The sequence below is a fragment of the Pelobates fuscus genome, chromosome 7 (genome assembly GCF_036172605.1).
Source record: "Pelobates fuscus isolate aPelFus1 chromosome 7, aPelFus1.pri, whole genome shotgun sequence".
NCBI lineage: Eukaryota > Metazoa > Chordata > Amphibia > Anura > Pelobatidae > Pelobates > Pelobates fuscus.
Window position 1 is genome coordinate 6,144,754 of NC_086323.1, and position 26,687 is coordinate 6,171,440.

Below are 26,687 nucleotides of genomic sequence, written 5' to 3' on the forward strand. Positions count from 1 at the left end.
TGACAGTAGGGCTGATGGTGACTGTGTGTTTGGAAGGGTTACAGTGAGAGGGGGAAGGTGACAGTGTACGAAGTGGTGACAATGGGGGGATTGTGACGGTGTGGGAAGTGGAGACAATGGGGGGGATTTTGACGGTGTGGGAAGTGGAGACAATGGGGGATGGTGACAGTGTGGGAAGTGCTGACATTGGGTGGGAGATGATGACAGTGGTGGTGACAATGGGGGGATTGTGACGTGTGGGAAGTGGTGACAATGGGGAGGATGAGGACAGTGGGGGTGGTGGTGACAGTGTGGGAAGTGGTGACAGTGGGTTGGATGATGACAGTAATGGTAGTGACAATGGGGGGATGGTGACAGTGGGGGTAGTGGTAGTGTGAGGGATGGTAACAGCTGGGCGTGTGTGGTAGTGTGAGGGGATGGTGGCGGGGGGTAGCATGTGGGGAGACTGTGGCCTAAATACCCTTTTTTGTGTAATCCATTCCCTGTTGGTCCAGTGGTGTCCTCCTCCCTGGTGATCGAGTGGTGAGTAGTCAGACACGGTTCCAAAGGTCAGGGTAGGAGGTTTCCTCCTCCTGGGTGGTCCAGTGGTCTCCTTCTCCCCAGTGATCAAGTGGTCTCCTCCTCCTTGGTGGTCCAGTGGGCTAGATATCCAGTCTGCAGCTCCGCCGGATGCAGAGCTACAGACCATGGAGTAGAGATCTTGTGATCTCCAGTACTTGATGTGTCAACGCATTGCCGTGGTAACCCGCGGCACCGCTCTGACTGGCCAGAGATCGCAAGATTTTTACTCCATGGTCTTCGGCTCTGCACCCGGCGGAGCTCCAGACCAAAAGGTAGTGGCAGACTACACGGAAAGGCTCCGCACCCGGGCAAGCCGCCGGGCCCCTTCCTGGTGTCGGACCTCGGTCATGGACCGAGGGCCGACACCTCAGTCAGCCAGGTTAATCACTGGTTCGGCGAACTTGTTACATTTTAGTAACAGGTTCATGTGAACCGGTGTGAACAGGCTGAATCCCACCACTGGATATATCAATAAAGATGTGTCCAAGGGAAAATTACACCCAATAGAAAGATTGGTAACCTTGCTTCAGAGAAAAAATGACAAAAAAACTTGCTCATTGTACAAAATTGACAGAGGATATTAGAAGAACCTGTCAAAATAAAAGCCTTAGAAAAATGGCAACAATAATTAAACATTAATTGAAACGAAGACTGGCTTTACTCCTTGAACTATGCCAAAAAGGCAATACACTGTTTAAATAAAAATGGAAACACACTATAAAATCATGAATAGGTAGTACAGAGTACCCTCGTTATTGGTCAAGAAATACCCGGTGAAAGAATACCCCATCACTTGTTTCATTTTGTTTCATTTATGTTCGGTTATTTGTTCGAACCCACCTGGTTCGGTTCTTGAATGAGGACCACCCCAGCACCTCATTAGAACATGGAACACTAAGTATCCAGTATGAAAACCACAACGGAAACAATTAATAGAATGCTCCCATGGGTGGCTGCCATTTCGCGCAACCAAAGGCACGTGGTCGACAGAATGGATGGCGGCCATTTTGTCTCCCGAACACAGGCAGCGGAACTTGGTCATTGAGTGCCTGGAACTGATTCAGCTAGGCACTCCTGCGCACACCAATGAAGATGGAACTGCTGCCCATTCAAGTTCCTAAACACCTATACGAACGGCATTCAGGAGATACGAACTACCGACTGCGGGGAGCATTCGACACATAAAAGCTTTCATATGTTGTGTGTGGTTTTCGTTTAAAACCTGCAAACTGAGACCGGCCCTTGCCACGATTCCTCTGGAACTATTTTGGGCTTACACCTCGTGACCGACCAGTCAAAACTTCCCCTCGATGGCAATTCCAAACTACCGAACCGATCTGAGTGATTTTTGGATATTATAGTCACTCACATCAGGGCTATTCGGGGACTCTTGAGAGGGTTCCATTGATTTTGGGGGTACTTTTGGGGTGTTGTTAAATTGTATGTTTTCTGTACCTGGAGATAATTGAGTTTGTACAGTTCCTGACTCAATTATCTCTCATGCACATCGGAGGAGTTTACTGTATGTATTAATTCTGAAGCTTTGCCTACATTAAACAGGTCTACTCACTGCATTCAGTCTCGACTAAAGTGTGGGGGGAAGGGTGATACCAGCAATATTTATTCTCAGGAGCATTGGAGCTATGATATTGAGGGAAAGGGAATCCGTGGTGGCGATATATTGGCGGTCCGCCACATACTCAAACTCATCAGATCTGTGCTGGAGATGTGGGCTGAATAGGTGGGACTTTCTTCATGTGTGGTGCCTCTGTTCACCTTTGCAATTATTCTGAGAGATAAGAAAAAAAAATAGTACACTATTGCAACGTAAATATTACTTTTCGTCCAGAGACCTTTCTTTTACATTTGGGGCTAAAATATAATTAGAACGTTATTATCCATACATTAATTGCAGCAAAATGTACAATAACGAGACATTGGAAAACATCAGGGACCCCCTATTGGCAAGAAGTAGAGGCACAATTAAAATATCAAATACAAATGAAGAGGGGGGCGTGTCCTGACTGGAGAACAGAGCGGTCGCATGCACTAACGGCTCCGTTCCCACCCGACCTCAAATGAGCAATTAATCCCGACAAACCCGGAATTAACAACCGCAGTACAGAGATGTCACAGCCCAAGGGGAAGAGGACCACTGACAGGTCCGAAAAAGCAAATTTCTTTACCTCCAGAGCCGGTCAGCACAGAGCTCAGCAGCCGCACGAGCAGGCCCAAGATGGCGACGATGATCCTGCAGACCATGCGGAGCAGACGGCGGATCACACTCCTGCCCTGACACAAGAAGTACTGAAAGCTCTCCTGGAAGAAATGTCAGGTAAAATCCTGAGCAAGCTGGTTGCTGCAATGAAAGACATCCACAAAGATCTGCACGAGCTGAGTACAAGGACAGCACAAATGGAAGACAAAATGGCGGATTATGAAACGGCCCATAACTCCATGGCGGACACCATAGACGGCCTCCTAACCCGACTCGAAGAGCAGGACGTTAAAATTGCAGATATGGAGGACAGAGCCCGCAGAAACAACCTGCGCATAAGAGGTGTATCAGAATCCGTGAGTACACCAGACCTTATGGCTCACATCACAGGGCTCCTAAAATGCCTACTGCCTGACTGGCCACAGGAGATGCTCCTGATAGATAGGATTCACCGTACGGCAAAACCAAGTTTCCTACCACCTGAAACCCCACGGGATATACTGCTCCGCATGCATTATTTTCACGCTAAGGAGGCAGCTTTAAATGCTAACAGAACGAAGAAAATATTGCCGGAGACATACAAAGATATTTCCATATACGCAGACATCTCCACTTATACACTAAAACGCCGGAGAGAGTTCAAAGACGTCACGCAAGCGCTGCGAGACAACCATCTCCCATACCGCTGGGGGTACCCAACCAAACTCCTCATCACTAAAAAGGGGAAAACAACAACCGTGAGAACACCAGAGGACGGTCGCGACCTCCTAAAGACATGGAATATAACTCTGCCAGACGCCTCGCCTGGAAAGAACACTACCAGATTATCCACGGACTGGAAGAAAGCAAAAAAGCGCCAGAACTGATTACCGGCTCAGCATATTCAAGTTGAAAACACGATCAAAAGGAAAAAGTGCACGATAGGAGAAGGCCAAGACTGGGTAACGTAACAAAAAAAAAAGAAAGGGACATATACCCGTGAAACGGGGACATTTTTATCTCAAAACCCGTATCTTAACATTTTTGACTAGCTGGGCGCAGTTACTGTATGACCGTTTAACTAAATGTTAGGAAAATGTCGGATTCATGTAACCCACCTGAAACACATGAGACATCCCAGGCCCTCCTATACATCCAACCACACAGAGCCACTCTGCACCACCATATAAACGTATGCAACTCTGACTGATACACGACGGTTAGTTTACACAGACCGTAATACCCTATATGAGGTTTAGGGTTAGAGACGGTACAGGACGAGAAGCTTCGCTTCAACCCCTAGGCACGAAGATGCAGTGACCAGCCACACTTTTGGCAATGTTGTTCAATGTATATACTTTTGTTATAGTTGTTAAGTTTTTCCTTTATATGTCTTCCTGGGTTCAACAATATACTGCTCCCTACCTTCACAACACCATCACACGAGAGAGATCAGGGGTTACAATTCTGGAGGCACCATCACTCGGCTTGAAAGGCTGGGGAGGAGTGATGGTTGCCATTGCCATAGAACGGACAGATTATCACACACAAAAGCGCTACAGAGAGCCACCGTGAAGATCTGTACTTACAATGTACGGGGGCTTAACAACCCCGCAAAAAGACATCTACTCAACAGAGACCTCAAATCCCTAGACGTACACATATTGTGTCTACAAGAGACGCATTATAGACGAAACGACCACCCACAGTTCCAGATAGCAAACTTTCCACACCAATTCCATTCAACTTCACCACACAAGTCCAAAGGGACGTCTATTTTCATAGGCAAGCATGTTAATTTTATCCTACATAAACATGAAGCTGACGAAAATGGTAGATATGTCATAGTTACGGGAACGATAAACGATATACTATATACGCTGGTAAGCATATATGCCCCTAACACCAACCAAAGAAATTTTCTGCATAGTGTCCTAACCAAATTAACCAAATTACAACAGGGCATCACGGTGATATGCGGAGATTTTAACCACGTATTGGATGCAACACTTGATACCACACTGCAGCAACATCGTCATAGACACCGCCCACTACTAAGGCAATGTAAAAACATACAAAAGCTCCTCCACGACCACCATCTGTACGACACATGGAGAATTACACACCCAGAGACTAGAGCCTACACACATTTCTCCTCTGTCCATAACTCTTACTCAAGAATCGACAGGTTCCTCCTGTCAGGCCCTCACCTAGACCAGATACACACATGTGATATCCATCAGATTACGTGGTCAGACCACGCTCCAGTGGTGCTAGACCTGAAAAACACTTATGATTTTAAACATCGCAGCCCATGGAAACTGAATAATGCTCTAATACAAGACCGGACCTTTTGCAAAGATCTCGAAAAAGACTTGGACTCATATTTTTGTACAAACGACAATGGGGAAGTAACACCAACGACCCTATGGCAGGCACACAAATCTGTGATCAGGGGGCTGCTGATCAGGAGGGCAGCCTACATTAAAAAAACCACACACACTAAACTCCAACAATGGAAAAAGGAACTATATGACCTCAACTCCTTGAATCAATTACAACCCACAGCAGAAACCAAACAGAAAATAGTACACATATCCAGACTGATACACCAACAAGCCCTAGAACAGACACAAGCACACATGACAAATTAAAAATAGCTCACTACATGCAGGGAAATAAAGCAAGTAAACTACTAGCGTCGCGCCTTAAGCAGAAACAAACGAATCAAAAAATAGCTTATCTCATAGATAACAAAGGCAGGAAAATCACTAAACCCAAAGACATAAGTGATGAGTTTGCCACGTATTATCATAGCTTATACAACCTAAAAGAGGATAGCAACACGGCTACCCCTACAATTTCGAGCATTCAAAAATATCTACAGCAGATTACACTGCCAACACTCACGACACAACAAAAGGCAGACTTAATCAAACCTATAGACGGACACGAAGTCGCGACGGTCATTAAAACATTACCCACTGGCAAATCACCCGGACCGGACGGACTAACGAATCAATACTACAAAACATTCAGCTCGACTCTAGCGCCATACTTAGCCTCCACTTTCAATTTTGCGACAATAGCGCGATCACTCCCAACAGACAAGTTGCTAGCCCATATAGTCACGCTACCAAAGCCCAACAAACCCTCCACCACCCCACAAAATTTCAGGCCCATATCGTTACTCAACACAGATGCGAAAATCCTAGCGAAAGTATATGCACTGAGACTGGGGCAAATCATCCCGCACATCATACACGAAGATCAAGTGGGATTTGTGAAAGGGAGACAGGGGTCCGATAGCACCAGGAAGGTGGTGAACCTATTGTACAAACTCCAGTCCCAAAAACGAGGGGGCCTCTTCCTATCTTTAGATGCGGAGAAAGCCTTTGACAGGCTGCATTGGGGATTTCTTAAAGAAACCTTGCACAAATTTGAGATCCCACAAGAATTCGTAGCAGTAGTGGACACGCTCTATAGTGCACCATCGGCACAGGTCCTAAATTCGGGCTTCTTATCAAAACCCTTCTGTCTAACGAATGGCACCCGCCAGGGGTGCCCCCTATCACCACTGCTCTACATCCTGGCCCTAGAACCCCTAGCCAGTAAAATCAGGGCAAATACGAGCATACATGGCATCAAGATAGGGCACAAGGAATATAAAGCAGGGCTGTTCGCGGATGATGTGATCCTGACACTCACACAACCATTCATCTCGTTACCTAACCTCCTTACCAAAATTGTCACGTATGGGCAACAATCATACTACAAACTAAATCTCAATAAAACGCAAGCTATGGGCCTGGGAATACCTGCCACGACACTGACACAATTAAAGGAATGCTTCCAGTTTGACTGGAGAGATGATTACCTGACCTTCCTGGGTCTGAGAATCCCTAAACAGCCTGCGCACTTATTAGAGCTGAACTACGGTAGACTAATGCGAGAACTAGGAGACACGCTGAAGGGATGGGAGGGTAAATTCTTATCCTGGATAGGAAGAATGGTGGCCATTAAAATGATGCTATTGCCCAAATACCAATATTTATTACGCACATTGCAGATATTTCTCCCAAAATCTTACCTTAATAATCTACAATGGCTAATCACTAGATTTGTATGGGCGAACAAAAAGGCTAGAGTAGCTACAACCCTGCTATGCAAACCAGGGACCAATGGGGGGTTGGGTCTCCCCAATGTACACATGTACTACAAAGCAGCTATTATGTCGACAGCAATACAGACGTACAAAACACAAATAACAGGAGGCAGACCACAATGGGAGGAGATAGAATCTGCTAGGGGTGCCACACTGGTTTACGCCACATGTTTTGGGTACCACATAACCTAAGACCAAAACCCCCAACGCTACTCCCGACAACAGCATTGACACTGGATATCTGGGACTCTACGAAACGACAAATGGGACACCTTAACAAATGGGCAAAACAGACGCCGATGCAGAGTCTGACCATTGTGAACCCCACACTGAATGTTCGCCCATGGGTACAAAATGGTTGTTCAACTCTGGGCCAACTATTCTGTGATGACAAAATCATACCGTATACAGACCTAAGACAGACATATAACTTACCTAGTAACACGCTGTTTTCCTATCTTCAATTGAAATCGCTATTAGAGAATAATATGGACATGACTCCCTCTCACCCTCTTGAGATGCTATATACACTATGTGGACCGGGTACCATACCGACAAAACTGCTATCTAAACTCTACACAACCCTAAACACCAGCCCGCACAATGACACACTGGACAAATTCAAGGAGCACTGGCACAACAAACAGTTCACAGATGCTCAATGGCGACAGGCTTTTATAGCACATAAAGGGAGATCGAGGTGTTCTTCCCACATAGAGCTGATGAGGAAAATCCAATATAGATGGTACTTAGTACCGACTAGACTGGCGAACATCTATCCAACCACATCCACACTATGTTGGAGATGTGGGGGAGATGAAGGTAGCATGTATCACATATGGTGGAAATGTCCGCGGATAGAGAAATACTGGGAGCAAGTGGAGGAGTTTATAAACGGTTCCTTACACACGAGACTTACCCTGCAGCCGGAGACTGGGCTGCTTTTTATGCTTCCTGACACGCTAGATAGAGCACAAAAGACACTTCTGTTCCACGTACTCATTGCTGCAAACACACTGATTGCAAGAGCATGGAAACAGACCACCTGCCCTAACCTCACAGAACTCCTATCCCAGATTTCCATAAATCTAATGTATGAAACGATGCTTAGAATACGATATACTACCACAAACCACCTCTTAGAGGCCAGACAACAATGGGAAAAGTTCGTGATCGAGAAAGACAATAACCACACACGCACTCTAACACAGAACACATAGGAAAGTCACACAGATGAGCAAAGCCACACAACAGGTCGTACCACAGATTTAGATCGGTACCTTACTGTCATGAAGGCTCTGCGCAGCCTAAGCTATCTTAATGTATGTCTAATGTATGTACAATGTGGCAAAGCAGCCATCTGTTGAAACGCTGACGTTAGACCTTGCTTATGGTAAACTGTTGTAAATAACAAGCACTGTACACTGTTGCAGAAAGTTGTATTAACCATGTCACTTATTAAGTTTTCATGAACCTGAATGATTTGTTCCCCCTCCCTCCCTTTTTCTTTCTGTACCCCTTTATGTTTACGATGACTGAAAAAAAAAACTCAATAAAGAATAATTGTAAAAAAAAAAAATACAAATGAAGAGAGGAATCTAGACTTCAAAGTTCCAGATAAAACAGCAAATGAGAATTCTGGCGCTTGTTTCTAATATGTACAGCAGCTAAACCTTCCCAAACCAGAGTCTCTTCTTTCTGGTCGTTGATACAAATAGAACTGGGAATGTAGGGAAGCAGCGCTTGACAAAGAAAAATTCTTGTGTGGAATCCAATGGAGCCAATATAAAAGAGAAAACAAAACGGGACAGGAATACTAGTATAGTGCAGTATGTCTATAAAAGCAGAGGCAAAGTATAAGAAAAAAATATTGCACTCACACGTTTCTGGAGCTAAAGATCAGCCCCAAATCACAGCGTATGGACGGTACAATCCCCGTCTGTGGATGTCAGGATGGTCCTGATTGCCTCTGGTATCATATCCTTGTACCAAGGATCCACGTGGTGCCGGCGCATGCAAAGTCCTTTGTGCAAAGAGGTGTCGGCACATGCGCAGTCCTTGGTACACTATTCCTGTTCTTTTATGTCCTATATCTATCACTGGAGCATCATCTTGAATACACCACGTGGATCATTGGTACAAGGATATGATACCAGAGCCCATCAGGACTCTACTAATATACCTGTCCCATTTTGTTTTCTCTTTTATATCTGCTCCATTGGATTCCACACAATGATTTTATTTGTCAAGCGCTGCTTCCCTATATTATCCAAATCTAGACTTACCATAAGAACCATAAAATATTGGGGTTGTTCCTAGATAAATTGATACCTGAGCAGATTAGGACAACACAAATATAGATTAAAAAGGTATATATAAAGTGGACGTAATGTGAAAGACAAAACAAAAGCAAAAAAGGTTTTGCCTGTAAGTGATAAATATATAAATTAACTTACCGTATATACTCGAGTATAAGTCGACCCGAATATAAGTCGAGACCCCTAATTTTACCCAAAAAAACTGGGAAAACTTATTGACTCGAGTTGACTTATTGACTCAAGACTAGGGTGGGAAATGCAGCAGCTACTGGTAAATTTCTAAATAAAATTAGATCCTAAAAAAATTATATTAATTGAATATTTATTTACAGTGTGTGTGTGTATGAATGCAGAGTGTGTGTATGAATGCAGAGTGTTTGTGTGTGTGATGCGGAGCCTTGGTGGGGGGTGGGAATTTTTATTATTTTTTTTAAATTGTTATTATTTTAATATTATTATTTTAATTTTTTTATATATTATATTATTTTTATTTAATTTTAAATTTTTATTTATATTTTTTTCGTCCCCCCCTCCCTGCTTGTTAGCTGGCCAGGGAGGGGGCTCTCCTTCCCTGGTGGTCCAGTGGAGGGGCTGTAGGAGGGGGGCTGGCAAAGAGCTGTACCTAACCTTCACAGCAGCTCCTGTCAGCTCCCTTCGCTCTCCTCCGGTTGGCTCCCCTGTCAGCAAGTCTTGCGGCTGCGCAGAGCGTTGCCACGGTCTGACCCCGCGGCTCTCACGAGACTTGCAGAGGGAGCCGACCGGAGGAGAGAGAAGGGAGCTGACAGGAGCTGCTGTGAAGGTAAGGTACAGCTCTCTGCCAGCCCCCAACAGGACCGCCGGGCTTGTAATGAGCCCGGCGGTCCTGGTCTGTATTATGGCATTGTAAGTTGCCATAATACAGACACTCACTCGAGTATAAGACGAGTGGGGGTTTTCAGCACAAAAAAATTTGCTCAAATATATACGGTAACAAAATGTCCAGGTAAGGCAGTTCAATAGTAGGTAAGGAAAGGTTCTTTGTGGAGCAGCAGACTTATTGATAGTAGTGATGTCACATAATAAAACTTGGGATCCAGAGGACATGTGGAGAGAAAGCAAAGGGGAATTAAAATGGTATGGTATGTGTGTATAGTATATTCCAAAAGGTATATAAATGAGATACTACTCACATTTCTTAGAGCTAAAATCCAATGAAGCATGAAGTGGAATAATCCCTACTCAAAGATATATGTAGTTCTCCAAGCTTCCAATCTTGTGTAGCAGCAGCTTAATCCAACCGAAAAGATAAAAGGTGGTAGAATATAGTGCTCACTGTATCTTTAAAAATCAAAGTAAAATATATTAAATATACTCACAATTTGCCGAGCAGACTCACTGGTCGGTGTATAGTGTGGGGGTGGTATAATCCCCACCTGGGATTGTTTGTGCTTCTTCGAAACAGCAAATGTGATGTCAGGCCAAAAAGTATAAAAACTAAAAAGAATGGAATGTGGTATATAGGCAAAAAATTCCTTTATTAAACAGAAAAAACACTTTTTTTTAGATATAATCCTTGTGGCTTATTAGCGCTGACATATACATATATATATATATATATATATATATATATATATATATGTCAGCGCTAACAAGCCACAGGCACGACAGCATGAAAGACCCCATTTGCACAAAGTTGGATGCCGAGCTACTCATTTCCCGTTCCTCCTCCTCACACAGAGCAGAATAGGGACTGTTCCCCCTACATAGGGTCACTTGGCAGGTATGGATTGCACCGATCCTTAGGATCCCTGATACACACTGACAAATAGCAGAATAGGGACTGTTCCCCCTACATAGGGTAACCATGTGCCTTTTTTTTTGGTTTGGTTTTTGGAGCCACAGTGCAGCACCAGAGGGCTGAAAAATTAGGCATGTACACATGCCTGAAAAATTAGGTATTGTTGCAGCCGCTGCTGTAGCAGCGGCCATAAAGATTGATGTTTGTTTCCCAGGCAGAAAGTGCCCTAAAACATTGCGGCTTGAACCCTAGTTGGTGGCGGATAAGTCACGCAAGTCAACCGGCATTCAGAGCTAAAATACAGCAGCGTGTGGACCATTTTTAGCCCAAGGCAGCTCATCTCATCAGGCCTTTTTTAGTCGAATGTATCGCCCAGTGTCAGTCCCTTCGGGATCCATCCCTCATTCATCTTAATAAAGGTGAGGTAATCTAGACTTTGACCTAGGCGACTTCTCTTCTCAGTAACAATACCTCCTGCTGCACTGAAGATCCTTTCTGACAGGACACTTGAAGCGGGGCAGGCCAGAAGTTCTATCGCAAATTGGGATAGCTCAGGCCACAGGTCAAGCCTGCACACCCAGTAGTCAAGGGGTTCATCGCTCCTCAGAGTGTCGATATCTGCAGTTAAGGCAAGGTAGTCTGCTACCTGTCGGTCGAGTCGTTCTCTGAGGGTGGATCCCGAAGGGCTGTGGCGACTTAAAAAGCTCTGCATGTCCTCCATCAACAACACGTCTGTAAAGCGTCCTGTCCTTGCCGGCATGGTCGTGGGAGGAGGAGGATGACTTCCACCTCTTCCCCTGTAAGATTCCCGTTGTGCTGTGACATCACCCTTATACGCTGTGTAAAGCATACTTTTTAATTTATTTTGCAAATGCTGCATCCTTTCCGACTTGTAATTCGGTAACATTTCCGCCACTTTCTGCTTATACCGGGGGTCTAGTAGCGTGGACACCCAGTACAGGTCGTTCTCCTTCAGCCTTTTTATACGAGGGTCCCTCAACATGCACGACAGCATGTAAGACCCCATTTGCATAAGGTTGGATGCCGAGCTACTCATTTCCCGTTCCTCCTCCTCAGTGATGTCAATGAAGGTATGTTCTTCCCCCCAGCCATGTACAACACCACGGGTACCAGATAGGTGACAACGAGCACCCTGGGATGCCTGTTGTGGTTGGTCTTCCTCCTCCTCAAAGCCACATTCCTCCTCTGACTCCTCTTCCTCACAATCCTCTTCCAGCGTTGCCGCAGGTCCAGCAAGCGATGCTGATAAGGCTGTTTCTGGTGGTGATGGTGACCACAACTCTTCCTCTTCCTCTTCCTCTTCAGGCTCATCTACGGCCTGATCCAGCACTCTTCGCAGGGCATGCTCCAGGAAGAAAGCAAATTGTATGATGTCGCTGATGGTGCCTTCGGTGCAACTGACTAGGTTTGTCACCTCCTCAAATGGACGCATGAGCCTACAGGCATTGCGCATTAGCGTCCAGTAACGTGGCAAAAAAATTCCCAGCTCCCCAGAGGCTGTCCTAGCACCCCGGTCATACAAATATTCATTAACGGCTTTTTCTTGTTGGAGCAGGCGGTCGAACATTAGGAGTGTTGAACTCCAACGTGTCGGGCTGTCGCAAATCAAGCGCCTCACTGGCATGTTGTTTCGCCGCTGGATATCGGCAAAGTGTGCCATGGCCATGTAGGAACGCCTGAAATGGCCACACAACTTCCTGGCCTGCTTCAGGACGTCCTGTAAGCCTGTGTACTTATGCACAAAGCGTTGTACGATCAGATTACACACATGTGCCATGCACGGCACATGTGTCAACTTGCCCAACTTCAATGCCGCCAACAAATTTGTTCCGTTGTCACAAACCACTTTGCCGATATCCAGTTGCTGCGGAGTCAGCCACTTTTCCACCTGTGCGTTCAGGGCGGACAGGAGTGCTTGTCCGGTGTGACTCTCTGCTTTCAAGCAAGTCAAACCCAAGACGGCGTGACACTGCCGTATCCGGGATGTCGAATAGTACCTGGGGAGCTGGAGGGGTGCTGTTGATGTGGAGCAAGATGCAGCAGCAGAAGAGGACTCAGCCGAGGAGGTTATGGAAGAGGATGGAGTAGAAGGAGTAGAGGAGGTGGCAGCAGGCCTGCCTGCAAGTCGTGGCGGTGTCAACAACTCCTCTGCAGAGCCAAGCATTCCACGCTTGGCAGCCGTCAGCAGGTTTACCCAATGCGCAGTGTAGGTGATATACCTGCCCTGACCATGCTTTGCAGACCAGGTATCAGTGGTCAGATGGACCCTTGCCCCAACACTGTGTGCCAGACATGCCATTACTTCCTTTTGCACAATCGAGTACAGGTTGGGGATTGCCTTTTGTGAAAAGAAATTTCGGCCGGGTACCTTCCACTGCGGTGTCCCAATAGCTACAAATTTTTTGAACGCCTCAGACTCCACCAGCTTGTATGGTAAAAGCTGGCGGGCTAATAGTTCGGACAAGCCAGCTGTCAGACAATAGGGCAAGGGGGTGACTTTCTGACATTGGCTTCTTACGCTCAAACATGTCCTTGAAAGACACATGACTGTGGGCAGATGAGCGGGAACTGCTGAAGGCGGGAGACGGAGTGGCGCATGGTTGAGAGGGGGCAAGGAGGACAGCAGTGGTTAACGTGGCTGAAGATGCTGGACCAGGAGGAGGATGGCGGCTTAGAGTTTGCATGCCGCTTGTACTCATGTGTTGATCCCATAGGCGTTTGTGATGTGCGATCATGTGCCTACGCAAAGCAGTTGTACCTAGGTGGGTGTTGGACTTCCCACGACTCAGTTTCTTTTGGCACAGGTTGCAAATGGCATCGCTGTTGTCAGAGGCAGACACAAAAAAAAAATTCCACACTGCTGAGCTCTGCAATAACGGCATTCTGGTGGTGGACACAGCATGCGTTGATTGGCGTGCTGTCGGGCTGACCCCGGGTGCCGATGCATGCTGTCTGACTGTGCCACTAGCTCCTTGCGACGACCCCCCCCCCTGCTTCCAACTTGTCTCCTCCTCCTCTCTGTCTCCCCATCTGAACTTTCACCCTGTTCTTCTTCTTGCCGAGCGGGCACCCACGTGACATCCATGGATGCATCGTCATCATCAACCGCTTCACTTGTATCTGACAACTCAGCAAAGGAAGCAGCAGCGGGTACAACATCATCATCATCACACCGTACGTCCATGTGTGTAATGCTGCCTGCCTGAGACATATCCCTGTTATCTACATCCTCTGGCAATAATGGTTGCGCATCACTAATTTCTTCAAACGGATGTGTGAATAACTTCTCTGACATACCAAGTAAAGCGGCTGTGGTGCTAGTTTTGGTGGTGGCGGCAGGCGGGTGAGTGGTATCTTGAGAGGTGCCTGAAGCTAAGCTGGAGGAGGATGGAGGATGGTGTCAAGGTTCCGAGCGGAAGCTGTAGAAGATTGGGTGTCCTGTGTTAGCCAGTCAACTATGTCCTCAGAACTTTTCAAGTTCAGGGTACGTGGCCTCTGAAAACTGGGCATTATTCTAGGGCCAAGGGGAATCACAGCACCACGACCACGATGGCCCCTGCGGGGTGGCCTGCCTCTGCCTGTCATTTTTTTTGGATTAATGGTACTATGCGTGCAAGCTACTGTGAGACCAGATATGAGTGGCAATGTGCACTTGCAGAGGTTGGCAGAGTACACGCTGTAGGCCTGACACACCCGCTTGAAGACAAGTAACTGCTATTCAATCTATAACAGTGAAAACAATTTTTTTCCTTTTTTTCTTTGTAAAATCACGCTATAGTCACACCAGATATGAGTGGCAAAGTGCACTGGCAGAGGTTGGCAGAGTACACGCTGAAGGCCAGACACCCAGACGCTTGCAGACAACTAACTGCTATTCAATCTATTACAGTGAAATTTTTTTTATCTTTTTAAATGTCAAGCTTAAGCTATTGTGACACCGGATATGAGTGGTGGCACTGGGCACAGTACACAGAAGCTGGCTGTCAGGCAGGCAACTGCAATTAGATTACACACACAAAAAAAAGCAGACTGATGTTCTAGCCCTAAAACTGGCTTTTTGGGGTGCTGTTCTTACAGCAGAGATCAGATGAGTCCTTCAGGACTGTAGTGGACACTGAATACCCTAGCCTAGCTATCAATTTCCCTATCTAATGAACAGCAGCTACACTTTCCCTCCTCTCACTAAGCATGCAGCTTCAGAATGAATCTAAAATGGATACTGGGAGGGTCTGCTGCTAATTTGCTGGAATGTGTCTGCTGACCGTGAGGCACAGGGTCAAAGCTTAGTCAATGATGAAGAATAGGGGGCGGATCGAACCGCGCATGTGTTCGCCCGCGGTGGTGAACGCGTTATGTTCGCCAGGAACTATTCGCCAGCGAACAGTTCGGTACATCACTATTGGGGAATGGGATTGGAATTGTCACTCTACACTCTTTGAATGCTGATCAAGTCTACCAGCGGAGATATCGCAGTTAATACTTCTACTCCGCTACAATTGTATATTATGGTATTATTGTGAAATAATTGTACAACGTCTAAAAATCAGTGCATGGATTGTACAATGTGAATGAAGAATATATAATATGGATTTCAAATAGAAAAAATATATAAATGAGATTAAAAAAATATATATATTTATAATACCACCTGTAACCCAAACGTTACCTGACTGTAATACTAGTACTACTACTACTGATAATCATAGTAATAAAACTACTACTGGAGGGGGGCGGGGCCTGACTGCGGAACGGAGCAGTCGCATGTCGCTGCTGCTCCGGTTTTCAACCGTGCTCACTGCCGAATACCGACAGATTGAGGCTGTAAATCACATTACAGCAACTCCCAAACGACTGGGGCCACCGTGACCTACGCGTAGACACCAGGAAAGCTGATCTTAACACCGATCCCGACTCGCACGAGGATGCGGCTTACGAGCATGGCGGCGGGGGGAGAGACGGCCGCTCTCTCGCCGCTGAAACAAGCTACGGGACAAGGTCTGTGCCTCCGTTCCCCCCCCATGGACCGGCGGGGGTTATCCCGGTCCCCACCAACGGGACATACGCGAAATCAGAAACTGCAACCTCCCACCTAAGACGGGACTCCGGAGGTTCTGGGCCCAGCCATTTAACGGACACCTCAAAGAGCACACTCCTTAAGCCGCTCAGAGACGCACTAGAGTTCCTAAACCAGCTAGGCACACGCATGTGGGGAGGACACATGCCCAAGGGACTGCCTTACAAACGAGAGATCAGAGCACTGGCGGCCTGGATCCGCCCGGCCGTCCGGCGCCAAATGAGGGTACTCCCCACGCGAACAGCCAAGGTGGCATCCCAGCGGAACCACAGCCTAAGCGAGCCTCTCCAAAACATGCCGGCAAACACGGGGCGGATGCAAGACCCGACTCATGCGAGCTCCTGAGCGCTTTCCAAGTAAACCGCCAAACGCACCCAGCCACTAAAGGGGCCACACGCTCTTCTTCCGAGCTGGGGGTTCGTCAAGGGGTAACCCTCCCAAGCCACCCATACACCCGAGGAGACAGCCGAGCACCGGCAAGCCCTTGGGCCCACGACCCTGTTGATGGGGTCAATGGAACTGTGGCAAGAACCCCTACTAAGGCCTCGGGCCGAGGACACATGGTCCCCAGACACCAAGCAACAGGACAGAGCGGGCAGAGAGCGGGGAATCAGAAGACTCCAGGCAGACACGATGCCGAGAGTACCGTGCCAGACCACGGAAGGGTCTGCACCCGGAACCATCCCAGTGGCATCGGGTGACATCTCTCAACCATCCGCACCCCAGCCACCAGTCTAGACACTGAAAGGGACTTGGGACGCTTAACATTGCTGTAATTGTACAGCCGCACAGTACCGTTAATGCTGCTTTACTTTTCTCCCTTACCTTGGTTTAAACAACTCTGGGTAATCTTTCTCTACTTGCCCAGCTTGAAGGTCTAGGCCTCTTTCATTACAACGTTAATGCATGCAAATTGTGTAGCAACGTCCTAAGCCTGTTTAGCCTGAAACTAGCTCAGAATAACCGTTGACCAGGTTGCGTATCTCATAGCCTGTTTATTTCTATGTTATTTCCATGCCAAGTTCCGCATAAACTGTACGTCAGATGATGCTCATTAGTTTTACCCTGGTTGCCTTTACATTATTGCTGACGGTATCACCGTATAGTTCGAATAATATGCCATAGCCTTGTTTATCTAGTCTTTAATTTAAAGCATAGACATAAGCATTATCACATTTTAGACCAAACTACTTTTATTACTTTTGTTTCTCTACAAAGCCTGTATTACTCTGTCTACATGATTGTTTAAAAAAAAAAAAAAAAAAACCCATGGCAATCATTCTTTGAGGTGCATTGTACACCGTCTCGATATTGTTAACTCATGTTATCCCACAATGCTTCCTCTTTCTCTTCTGTACCCCATGACGCATATGCCATAATAAAAGAAAGATTTACAAAAAAAACTACTACTGGATATAATAGTAATAATTCCCCCCCCCCCCTTTTTTTTTTTTAAACCTATTCTACCCATTCCCCATAGATCTTTTTCCTATTCTGCCCAATCCCCTGGGATTTATTCTTACTCTACCCAATTCCCCCGCATCGTATTCCTATTCTTATTGGGTAGAATAAGAATAAGACCTGGGTGATTGGATAGAATAGGAATACGATCCAGGGGAATTAAATAGAATAAGAATAAAATCCAGAGGAATTGGGTAGAGTAAGAATAAAACCCAGGTGATTGGGTCGAATTGGAATAGGAATCAGGTGAATTGCCTAGAATAACCTCTTAATCACTGTGACAGATCCTCTGTCTCTGGGTAATAACTCTATCCTCTGGTTCGTCTGTTTGTTCACCTAAAAACCCCTTCCATTCCCTTTCTGCAAAATGGCACTTCGGATACAGTCGAAGTGCCGAATTGTCCGCCATTCGTATAGTCCAGGGATAGGCAACCTTCGGCTCTCCAGATGTTGTGGACTACACCTCCCATGATGCTTTGCCAGCATTATGTGTGTAAGAGCATTATGGGGGATGTAGTCCACAACATCTGGAGAGCCGAAGGTTGCCTAACCCTGGTATAGTCGAACACGTGGCGGTGGCCAACTTGTTTAGTCGAACGTGTTCAGCTGTGTTTTGTCACCGAGTTCATGGATCTCAAATTGGACACGCGATGGCACAAACACCACTGAACAGTTACCTTCCAGAAAACTTTGATTATTCAAACAGGAGTCGAACGGCGTTCAGTGAATCGAAGCCCACGAGCAAGAGACACACTTTAACTATTGCTATTCACCATTCCGTTCAGTAATTTGAACGGTATTTCGACTGTTTTAAATGGACCAGCTGCACAGCCTAATTCTCTGGAACTGTTTTGGGCATGAAACCATGCGTGCGGTCAGTCAAAAAAGACTTCTCTGCTCCCTGCCGGACACACTGCCTCTGGAGAGGAAGGACGGCACCTTCAGCTCCCTGTGACTCACTTGAATGCTGGGGAGAGGGACCAACTATCTCCTCTCCTAAAAACACACACTGCCGCTGGGGAGGAAGGACAGCACCTTCAGCTCCCTGGGATACATACTGCCGCTGGGGATCCTCGCAGGACCAGTCTAGGAGGTCCGCTACCTCGGGTACCGCTGGTTGCTGTTGAGGAAGAGGACCGGTTGTCTCTTCTCAGGCCTCATTGACGAGTCGCAGGTAATCCCACTCCAGGTCACATTCCTTGGCGACCAGATACCGTAGGTCTGCCTCAAGGTCAAAGCGCTAGGGAGACCCAGCATGTCTTCTCGGTCGTAACACAGGTCTTAAGAACGAAAGTCTGTAGCTTTACCAAAGTCCTCATCGTCAATATTATCCCAAAATAGGCCAGGGCCAGCGTAATCTGCACCCTCTGGGAACTCATACTCTGCCATTTTGGGGGGACACTGAGCTGCGTACCACTGTATCGCCTGGTATGCGTCGTCGAGCATCAGTTCTGCATATACTAGAATCTCGATTCTAGTCACCCACGCTTCTTCGGTCTGTTTTCTCAGGAGGGGCATCCGCTCTGCCATTCGAGCCAGGATTTGCTGCCTTCTGCTGCGGCGCCGATCCCCTCGCCAATACTGTACTTTCTCTAGGGCTTCATCCCACAGCCCGGCTCTGGCAATCTCTCTGTAACTCAACATGTCCTCCTCTGAGACTGCTCCAGACCCCAGGGATACGTAACAGTACAACCTATCTTGAAACTTCTCCTCCATTTTCTGAGTTCCTTTGTAGATAGGGGCGCTGTATGGATACTAGCGTTACCCTCAATTTGTAAATCCAGGGAATGGTGTTACCTTGTAGAGGTCCTTCTGGGCTGTGAGAATGATCCCACCGCTGCCACCAATTGTAACGGACCGTTACACAAGAGGTTAAAAAACGTTTAGGCGATATTCCCCTTTCAGATGCACAGGCAGCTACTGCAATCACCAATCTCCCGAACTGCAAACACGCGAATTCTCCAACTCCCGAACTGGAACCATACGAATCCTCCAATTCCCGAACAGGAAACACACGAATGCTGTTAAACAGCCGAACAGGAAAAACCATACGAACAGTTTACAATCCTGGCACTATAACAGCATACAATCCAATTCCCCCCAAGAACGAGACAACACTTCGTTTGAGGGTCAGCAGAACTGATTTACTGGGGCTACCTACCCGGCTTTTATGCAGGTCTCCCACCTGGTGGACACTCCTCTAGGGGACCAGATGGGAAACTGGGACACAAAGGGTAAAAGGACCAATCACAAGCTTACACATTTAAATAGATCCCACAATGCATTGCAATCCCTACTCTCTGTCCTGGAGATAATTGGGAAGTAATCCAATTATCAACAAGGACAGAGGCAACACTCCATAAGCCACATGTTAGTAAAAATACATAAAAGTACACAGGGTTAAAATTACTACATAAAACATATACATTCAACATATCCCCAGATAGCTTAGATCTGAGCGCACATTATTACCGAATGGCGCTCAGATCACATACATACAGTTCAATCGCCATGGAGCCAAAGTCTTTCGGTATACGAATGGGCTCCATGGCTTAGCTATCTGGGGTAACACTGCTTATTAGGAAAATAAAAGGTTTTTAATGCAGGGCCATAGTCCAGTGGCAAGAGGTGGGCAACCAGGCTCCTCCAGTGGCGAGGTTGGTTCCCCACACCATTCTACTCAATTTCCTGGGTCTTATTCCTATTCTACTAGATCCCCTACCTCCCTCCCTCCCTCCAGATGTGCAAATCTGGTAGAGTTTAATTCAAAAGACAGACTATTGTAACCGCAGTGAAAGATTCTTCTACCAAATATTGTCTCAGCCAGGTACTTAGACAATACTTATTTATATAGCCCACCAAATGCCTGTTTTGTGTTTTTTTAAAGTGTACACTAAAAGGGTTGAATACTCTACCCATTCCAGCGGGTCTTATTTCTATTCCAGCAAGTCCCCCAGGGTCTTATTCCCCACACACCTACTAAAAATATAGATTATGGGGGTCCTCAATCCCCCTATGTCTTATCCCCCACACAGCATTATAGATATAGAGGTTGCTCAGTCCCCCTGGTTCTGTGAGCATCCTCTATGCTAAGTGAAACATAGACGAACAATGAGGAGACTGTGTTGCTTTCTGACAGAGATTGAATACAATGCAGGATTAGATCGATTTGTAAATATATTTCTCCCCAATATAGGAATCTTGCTATTTGACAAATCCCAGGGATTCTGGCTAATTCACAGTGTCCCCCGTTTCCCACCATTCCCAGAGGATGGATATGGATATCCTTCTACAGGTCAACTGTACGGACAGAGTGCCATCTGTGTCACCTACAAATACCAGCAGTTTAAAGAAATCGGTGGGTTTTACTGGCTCTTAATAATTTTGTAACTGTGCTATTTACATATTGACAGTAACTGATAGCAGTGATACACAGATGTTTGGTGAATTTACAAAGTATATACAAACGCAGAGAGAGAAAAAAAGTCTGCAGTGCCAGAGCTATGTATAAATATGAATAAAATCATGTAATTATTACCTCATCGCTAAGAGCTTCATGGTGCGACAGTGATTTTTGATTTCGGAATTAACTTCCAAATAAAGATAGTGACGAAACCTCGGTCATCAAAAAATTGTGTTTGAGCATATTATAAAGATAATTTCATTCACTTCATTAAAATTACAACACAGTCAAAGGGTATTTTAAGAAAAATGAGGGACTAATTTTTTGGGGGGTCTTATGGTAAATCTTTGCCTTGACAGAAGTCAGATTTATCATGGTCAGTCTCTATTATCTTCCCCCCACCATCACTAGCTCATTGTGAGAATATATCTATGGAGGTTGCCATGGTCTTGCAGGAGCATCCATAGGCATCAGTGTTGTACTCTTGTGCATGAGAGAACAGTACTGAGGTGGGCTCCAGGCAGATGAAAGTGCCAGGAGCCGAGGCTTGCAAATTGTGGCACCCACAGGAGACTGAATCAGGTAAGTCTAACTTTCTTGGGCTGCACCCATAGGCCTCCTCAACCTGAGTCATATGTATTGAAAGACCCTGGAAGGTGAGAGAACTGCTTTAAATCGGGTTTTAAAATTGGAAAAAAAAAAGTTGAAAAGCGACTCCACCTAAAGAAACTCATATGTCAAAACTCAGCGATTCCTTAAAGAGGGCATTCCGCAAGGATGCCAAAGCAGTTTATCACACTGAAAATTGGCATAGTGAAACACGGTGGTGGGAGCATCACAATGTCAGGATACTTTTCATCATCGTGTACTGATTGACTGACAAGGAATGATGGATGGAGCCAAATAATGTGAGTCTGCAAGATCCCTGAAACTTGTAGCGAAGGCTCATCTTCAAAAGAATGTCCTCCGATATGCAGCAAATGATACACTGCAGTCATTTTAAACAAAGAACCTGAATCTTTTCTTGTTTAGTCAAAGTCCAGACCTTAATTGGAGGTAAAACTTGGAATGACTAATGACCCCTTTTAACCTGTAGTGCTTGAGTCATTTAGCAAGAAAATTGGCCTTAATTCAGGCTCCAGCTGTGCAAATCTGGTAGGAGTTTAATTCAAAAGACAGACTATTGTAACCGCAGCAAAAGATTGTTCTACCAAATATTGTCTCAGCCAGGTACTTAGACAATACTTATTTATATAGCCCACCAAATGCCTGTTTTGTGTTTTTTTATGTGTACACTAAAAGGGTTAAATACTCATCCAAGGCACAATTTGTTTGTGTAGGGGGAAAGAAAGTGTCTGTGTGGGGTGAAGAGGTGAAAACTCCGTTCCTTGATATGGATCTTCAATATGTCCATTAGCTCAACAAACACGTTCTCTGCCTAAGATAATTTTCACAATAGATTTCTATCTGATTTTGTTTTACAGCCATCCAGATGTTCTCCTACAACCCAAATGTCTATAACTGCTCCATTCCTGGGGAATACTGGGATGACCTATGGAGTCTACAGAAAATATGTCTTGGAAGCCACTTTCCCTGGGTGGAACCAACTCATCTCATCACATTGGAGTCAGCTAATGGAGATACCTTCCTCAGCTTTGCCAAATCCAAGTATTTTGTTGATGGTAGGAATAGCTGTGAGCACATGGTAGTTGGGTCACAAACCAGTTATCAGTGGTCAAATGCGACAGGTAGAATGAACCCAGCACAGAATGGGCACATGGTATAGGAAAGTATTACCAGTAATGAGTGCGCACATAGTATAGGCAGTTATGATCAGTAATCTAATCTAGAACCCCCTCCCTGCCTTTCGTACGTAGTATGGATACATGATGGAGAACTAACCTAGAGCCATCTATTATACTTGTTATGCATATATGATGGTGATATAGCCTAGAACCCCCTCCCTGCCTTTAGTACGAACTATGGATACATGAAGGTGATCTAGCCTAGAACCCCCTCCCTGCCTTTTATACTTAGTATAGAATCATGAAGGGCTATCACAGTGGGCCAGTTCTCCCACCCATGTAGCTGGCAATAACCTCAACCTCATCTTCTCTTACAGTATGTAATATCTGCAACACTCCATTTCCTCTCTCTGATCACCACCTCTTATCGTTTGCTCTTGAATACCCCCTCACCCAACAACCTCAGCCTAACACCCTCAATTTAGAAGGAACCATAATTTTTTTGACCTCCAGCAGCTGTCAGATGATATTATAATGTTATTATTTATATAGCGCCAACAAATTCCATAACGCTTTACAGTGGGTGGACGAACATACATGTAGTTGTAACCAGACAAGTTGAACACACAGGAACAGAGGGGTTGAGGGCCCTGCTCAATGAGCTCACGTGCTAGAGGGTGTGGGGTAAAGTGACACAAAAGAGAAGGATAGTATTAGACTAATAACAGTTGCATGAGAGGAATCAGTCGGGAGCTATTAACAGTTTAATTGATACGCTTTTATGAAGAAGTGGGTTTTTAATGATTTTTTTGAAGGAGTGAAGACTGGGTGAGCATCTAATGGAGGAGAGAAGTGAGTTCCACAGGAATGGTGCAGCCCTTGAGAAGTCTTGAAGGCGAGCATCAGAGGTGGGAGTACGGATAGAAGATAGACTTAAGTCTTCAGCAGAGAGTAAGGGCCTAAACGGGACATACTTGTGTGTTAGTGAGGATAGATAGGTGGGAGCAGCATTATGTAGAGATTTGAAAACAAGAACCAGAATTTTAAATTGAGCCATATATTTTACAGGAAGCCAATATAGGGACTGACAGAATGGTGAGGCGTGGGAAGTGCAGGCGGACAGGAAGATGAGCCTTGCCACTGTATTCATTATGAACTGTAATGGCGCAAGTTGGGAGCACGCAAGACCACTGAGAAGCAGATTACAGTAGTCAAGACGAGAAAGGACAGTGGAATCGACCAGCACCTTAGTCGCATCTGGCGTTAAGTTGGGTTGGATGCGTGCAATGTTTTTGAGATGGAAGCGGCAGGATTTGTTGATAGATTGAACATGAGGCTTGAAGGAGAGGTCTGAGTGCGTGGTGGAGCTGATGGTAGCACTTGGAGGCAAACAGACACAGGAGTAGCAACATTTGAGGGAGGAAAGACTAGAATTTTAGTTTTGGTCAAGTTGAGTTTAAGGAAGTGGGCAGGCGTCCAGTTAGAAATAGAAGAGAGGCAGTAAGAGACACTAGTCAAGAGGGACGGGGAGAGATCAGGAGAGGACCGATAGATTTGCGTGTCATCCACATAGAAATGATATTGGAAACCAGAGGAGCTAATGAGTTTACCAAGGGAGGCAGTATAGATAGAGAACAGTAGGGGACCAAGGACTGAGCCTTGGGGGACACCAACAGAGAGGAGTTGGGGAGAAGAAACAGAGCCAGAGAAAGAAACACTGAAAGAGTGCTGGGAGAGGTGGGAGGAGCACCAAGAGAGAGCAATATCTTGTAAACCGATATTGCGGAGGATGAGAAGAAGCTGTTGATGATCAACAGTGTCAAAAGCTGCAGACGGGTCAAGGAGAATTAGGATAGAGTAGTGACCACGAAATTTTGCAGCGAGTAGATCATTGGATACTTTGGTCAGTGCCGTTTCCACAGAGTGCTTAGCGTGGAAACCAGACTGAAGCGGGTCTAGCAGAGAGTTAGACTCAAGGAAGTCTGTCAATCTTGCATACACAACTCTTTCAAGGATCTTGGATGCAAAAGGCAGTAGCGAGATAGGACGGTAGTTGGATGGGAAGTTAGGGTCAAGGTTGGGCTTCTTTAGAATTAAGGTTACAGTTGCATGTTTTAAGGGCGATGGAAATATTCCAGAAGAGAGAGAGAGATTGCAAATTTTAGTGAGAGGTGGAGAAAGAGAAGACGACAGAGTACGGATGAAATGTGAGGGAATTGGATGTAGGGAGCAGGTGATGGGGCGGGAGGACTGGAGCAGAGCAAAAACCTTTTCCACTGTAGCAGGTGCGAATGAACATAGAACAGCAGAGGGAGTGAGGTTAGGGGAAGAAGAAAGATGAGAACTCTTCCCTGATTGTAGAGATCTTGTCAGTGAAGTGAGTTGCTAAGTCTGAGGCGGTCAAGTTAGTAGTTGGAGGAGGAACAATAGGAACAATGTGTGAAATAGTCGTTTGGGTTCGCTGGAGAGTGTGGTTATGAGGGTATTGAAGTAATTTACTTTTGCAGAGGACAGCATAAATTTATAGTGGAGAAAGTCAGACTTTCTCCGACAGCATTCAGCAGTTCTGGAGCATTTTTTGAGGTATCAAGTCAGCTTGATGTGCAAGGGTTGTTGTTGGGGGCACTTGCTGTAATAAGAGGCAGTGTGTCTGACAGACTATCTATAAAATGTAATAATGGTGAAGGGTGGGCATCAGGCTTGCTTATAGCAGTATTGGGGTTTGGAAGTCAGGCTGAATGTGCCGTCCTTCCTCCCCAGCGGCAGTGTATACCCCAAGGAACTGAAGGTGTCGTCCTTCCTCCCCAGCAGCAGTGTGTACCCCAGGGAGCTGAAGGCGTCGTCCTTTCTCCCCAGCGGCAGTGTGTACCCCGTGGGGTGCACACTGCTGCTGGGGAGGAAGGACGGCACCTTCAGCTCCCTGGGGTGCACACTGCAGCTGGGGAGGAAGGATGGCACCTTCTGCTCCCTGGGGTACACACTGCCGCTGGGGAGGAAGGATGGCACCTTCTGCTCCCTGGGGTACACACTGCCGCTGGGGAGGAAGGAGGGCACCATCTGCTCCCTGGGGTACACACTGCCACTGGGGAGGAAGGACGGCACCTTCTGCTCCCTGGGGTACACACTGCCGCTGGGGAGGAAGGACGGCACCTTCAGCTCCCTGGGGTACACACTGCCGCTGGGGAGGAAGGACGGCACCTTCTGCTCCCTGGGGTACACACTGCCGCTGGGGAGGACGGACGACACCATCAGCTCCCTGGGGTACACACTGCCGCTGGGGAGGAAGGACGGCAACCCCCCTTGCCCGCTCTGATTCCCACGGCAAGTACTCTCGCACTGCTTTCTTCACAAGCTGCACTATACTCTCCAAGGGGTTGGGTCCGCATAAAGCCAGCATTGCGGTGACCTCTCTGTCATACGCCTCTTGACTGTAGCTGGGTGCCATGCTTGCTCTGCTGAAGTTGGTTCCTTAGTAGATAGGGTCGCTGTACGGGTACTAACGTTGCCCTCAGTTTGTAAATCCAGGGGATGGTGTTACCTGTAGCTGTCCTTCTGGTTGTAGGAACGATCCCGCCGCTTGCCACCAATTGTTGCGGACCGTTTCACTCAGAAGGGGATAAAAACCGTTTAGGCGATAATCCCCTTTCCCATAGACCAGCAGCTACTGCAATCACCAATCTCCCGAATTCCAAACTGTACGAATTCACCAACTCCCGAACTGCAAACACACGAACCCTGGAATCAGCCGAACAGGAAAAGCATACAATCCGCTTACACTCCTGGCAGTCAGCATACGATCCAATTCCCCCAAAGAACGAGACGACACATCGCTTTGAGGGTTAAGCAGGAACTGATTTACTGAGGGCTACCTGCCCAGTATTTATGCAGGTCTCCCACCTGGTGGACACTCCCCTAAGGGACCAAATGGGAGACTGAAAAAGCAGACAGACATGCATCACTTTAGT

General features: G+C 46.4%; 1 protein-coding gene across 1 annotated transcript in view; it reads left to right on the forward strand.

Annotated features, from left to right (window-relative positions):
• DNASE2B (deoxyribonuclease 2 beta) overlaps positions 1-26,687 on the forward strand; it is a 61,610-nt gene that overhangs the window by 24,304 nt on the left and 10,619 nt on the right. The window contains exons 4-5 of the mRNA XM_063427139.1: positions 20,771-20,932; positions 22,462-22,659. Of these exons, the coding sequence (XP_063283209.1) occupies positions 20,771-20,932; positions 22,462-22,659 (360 nt within the window). The remainder of the gene's footprint in view (positions 1-20,770; positions 20,933-22,461; positions 22,660-26,687) is intronic.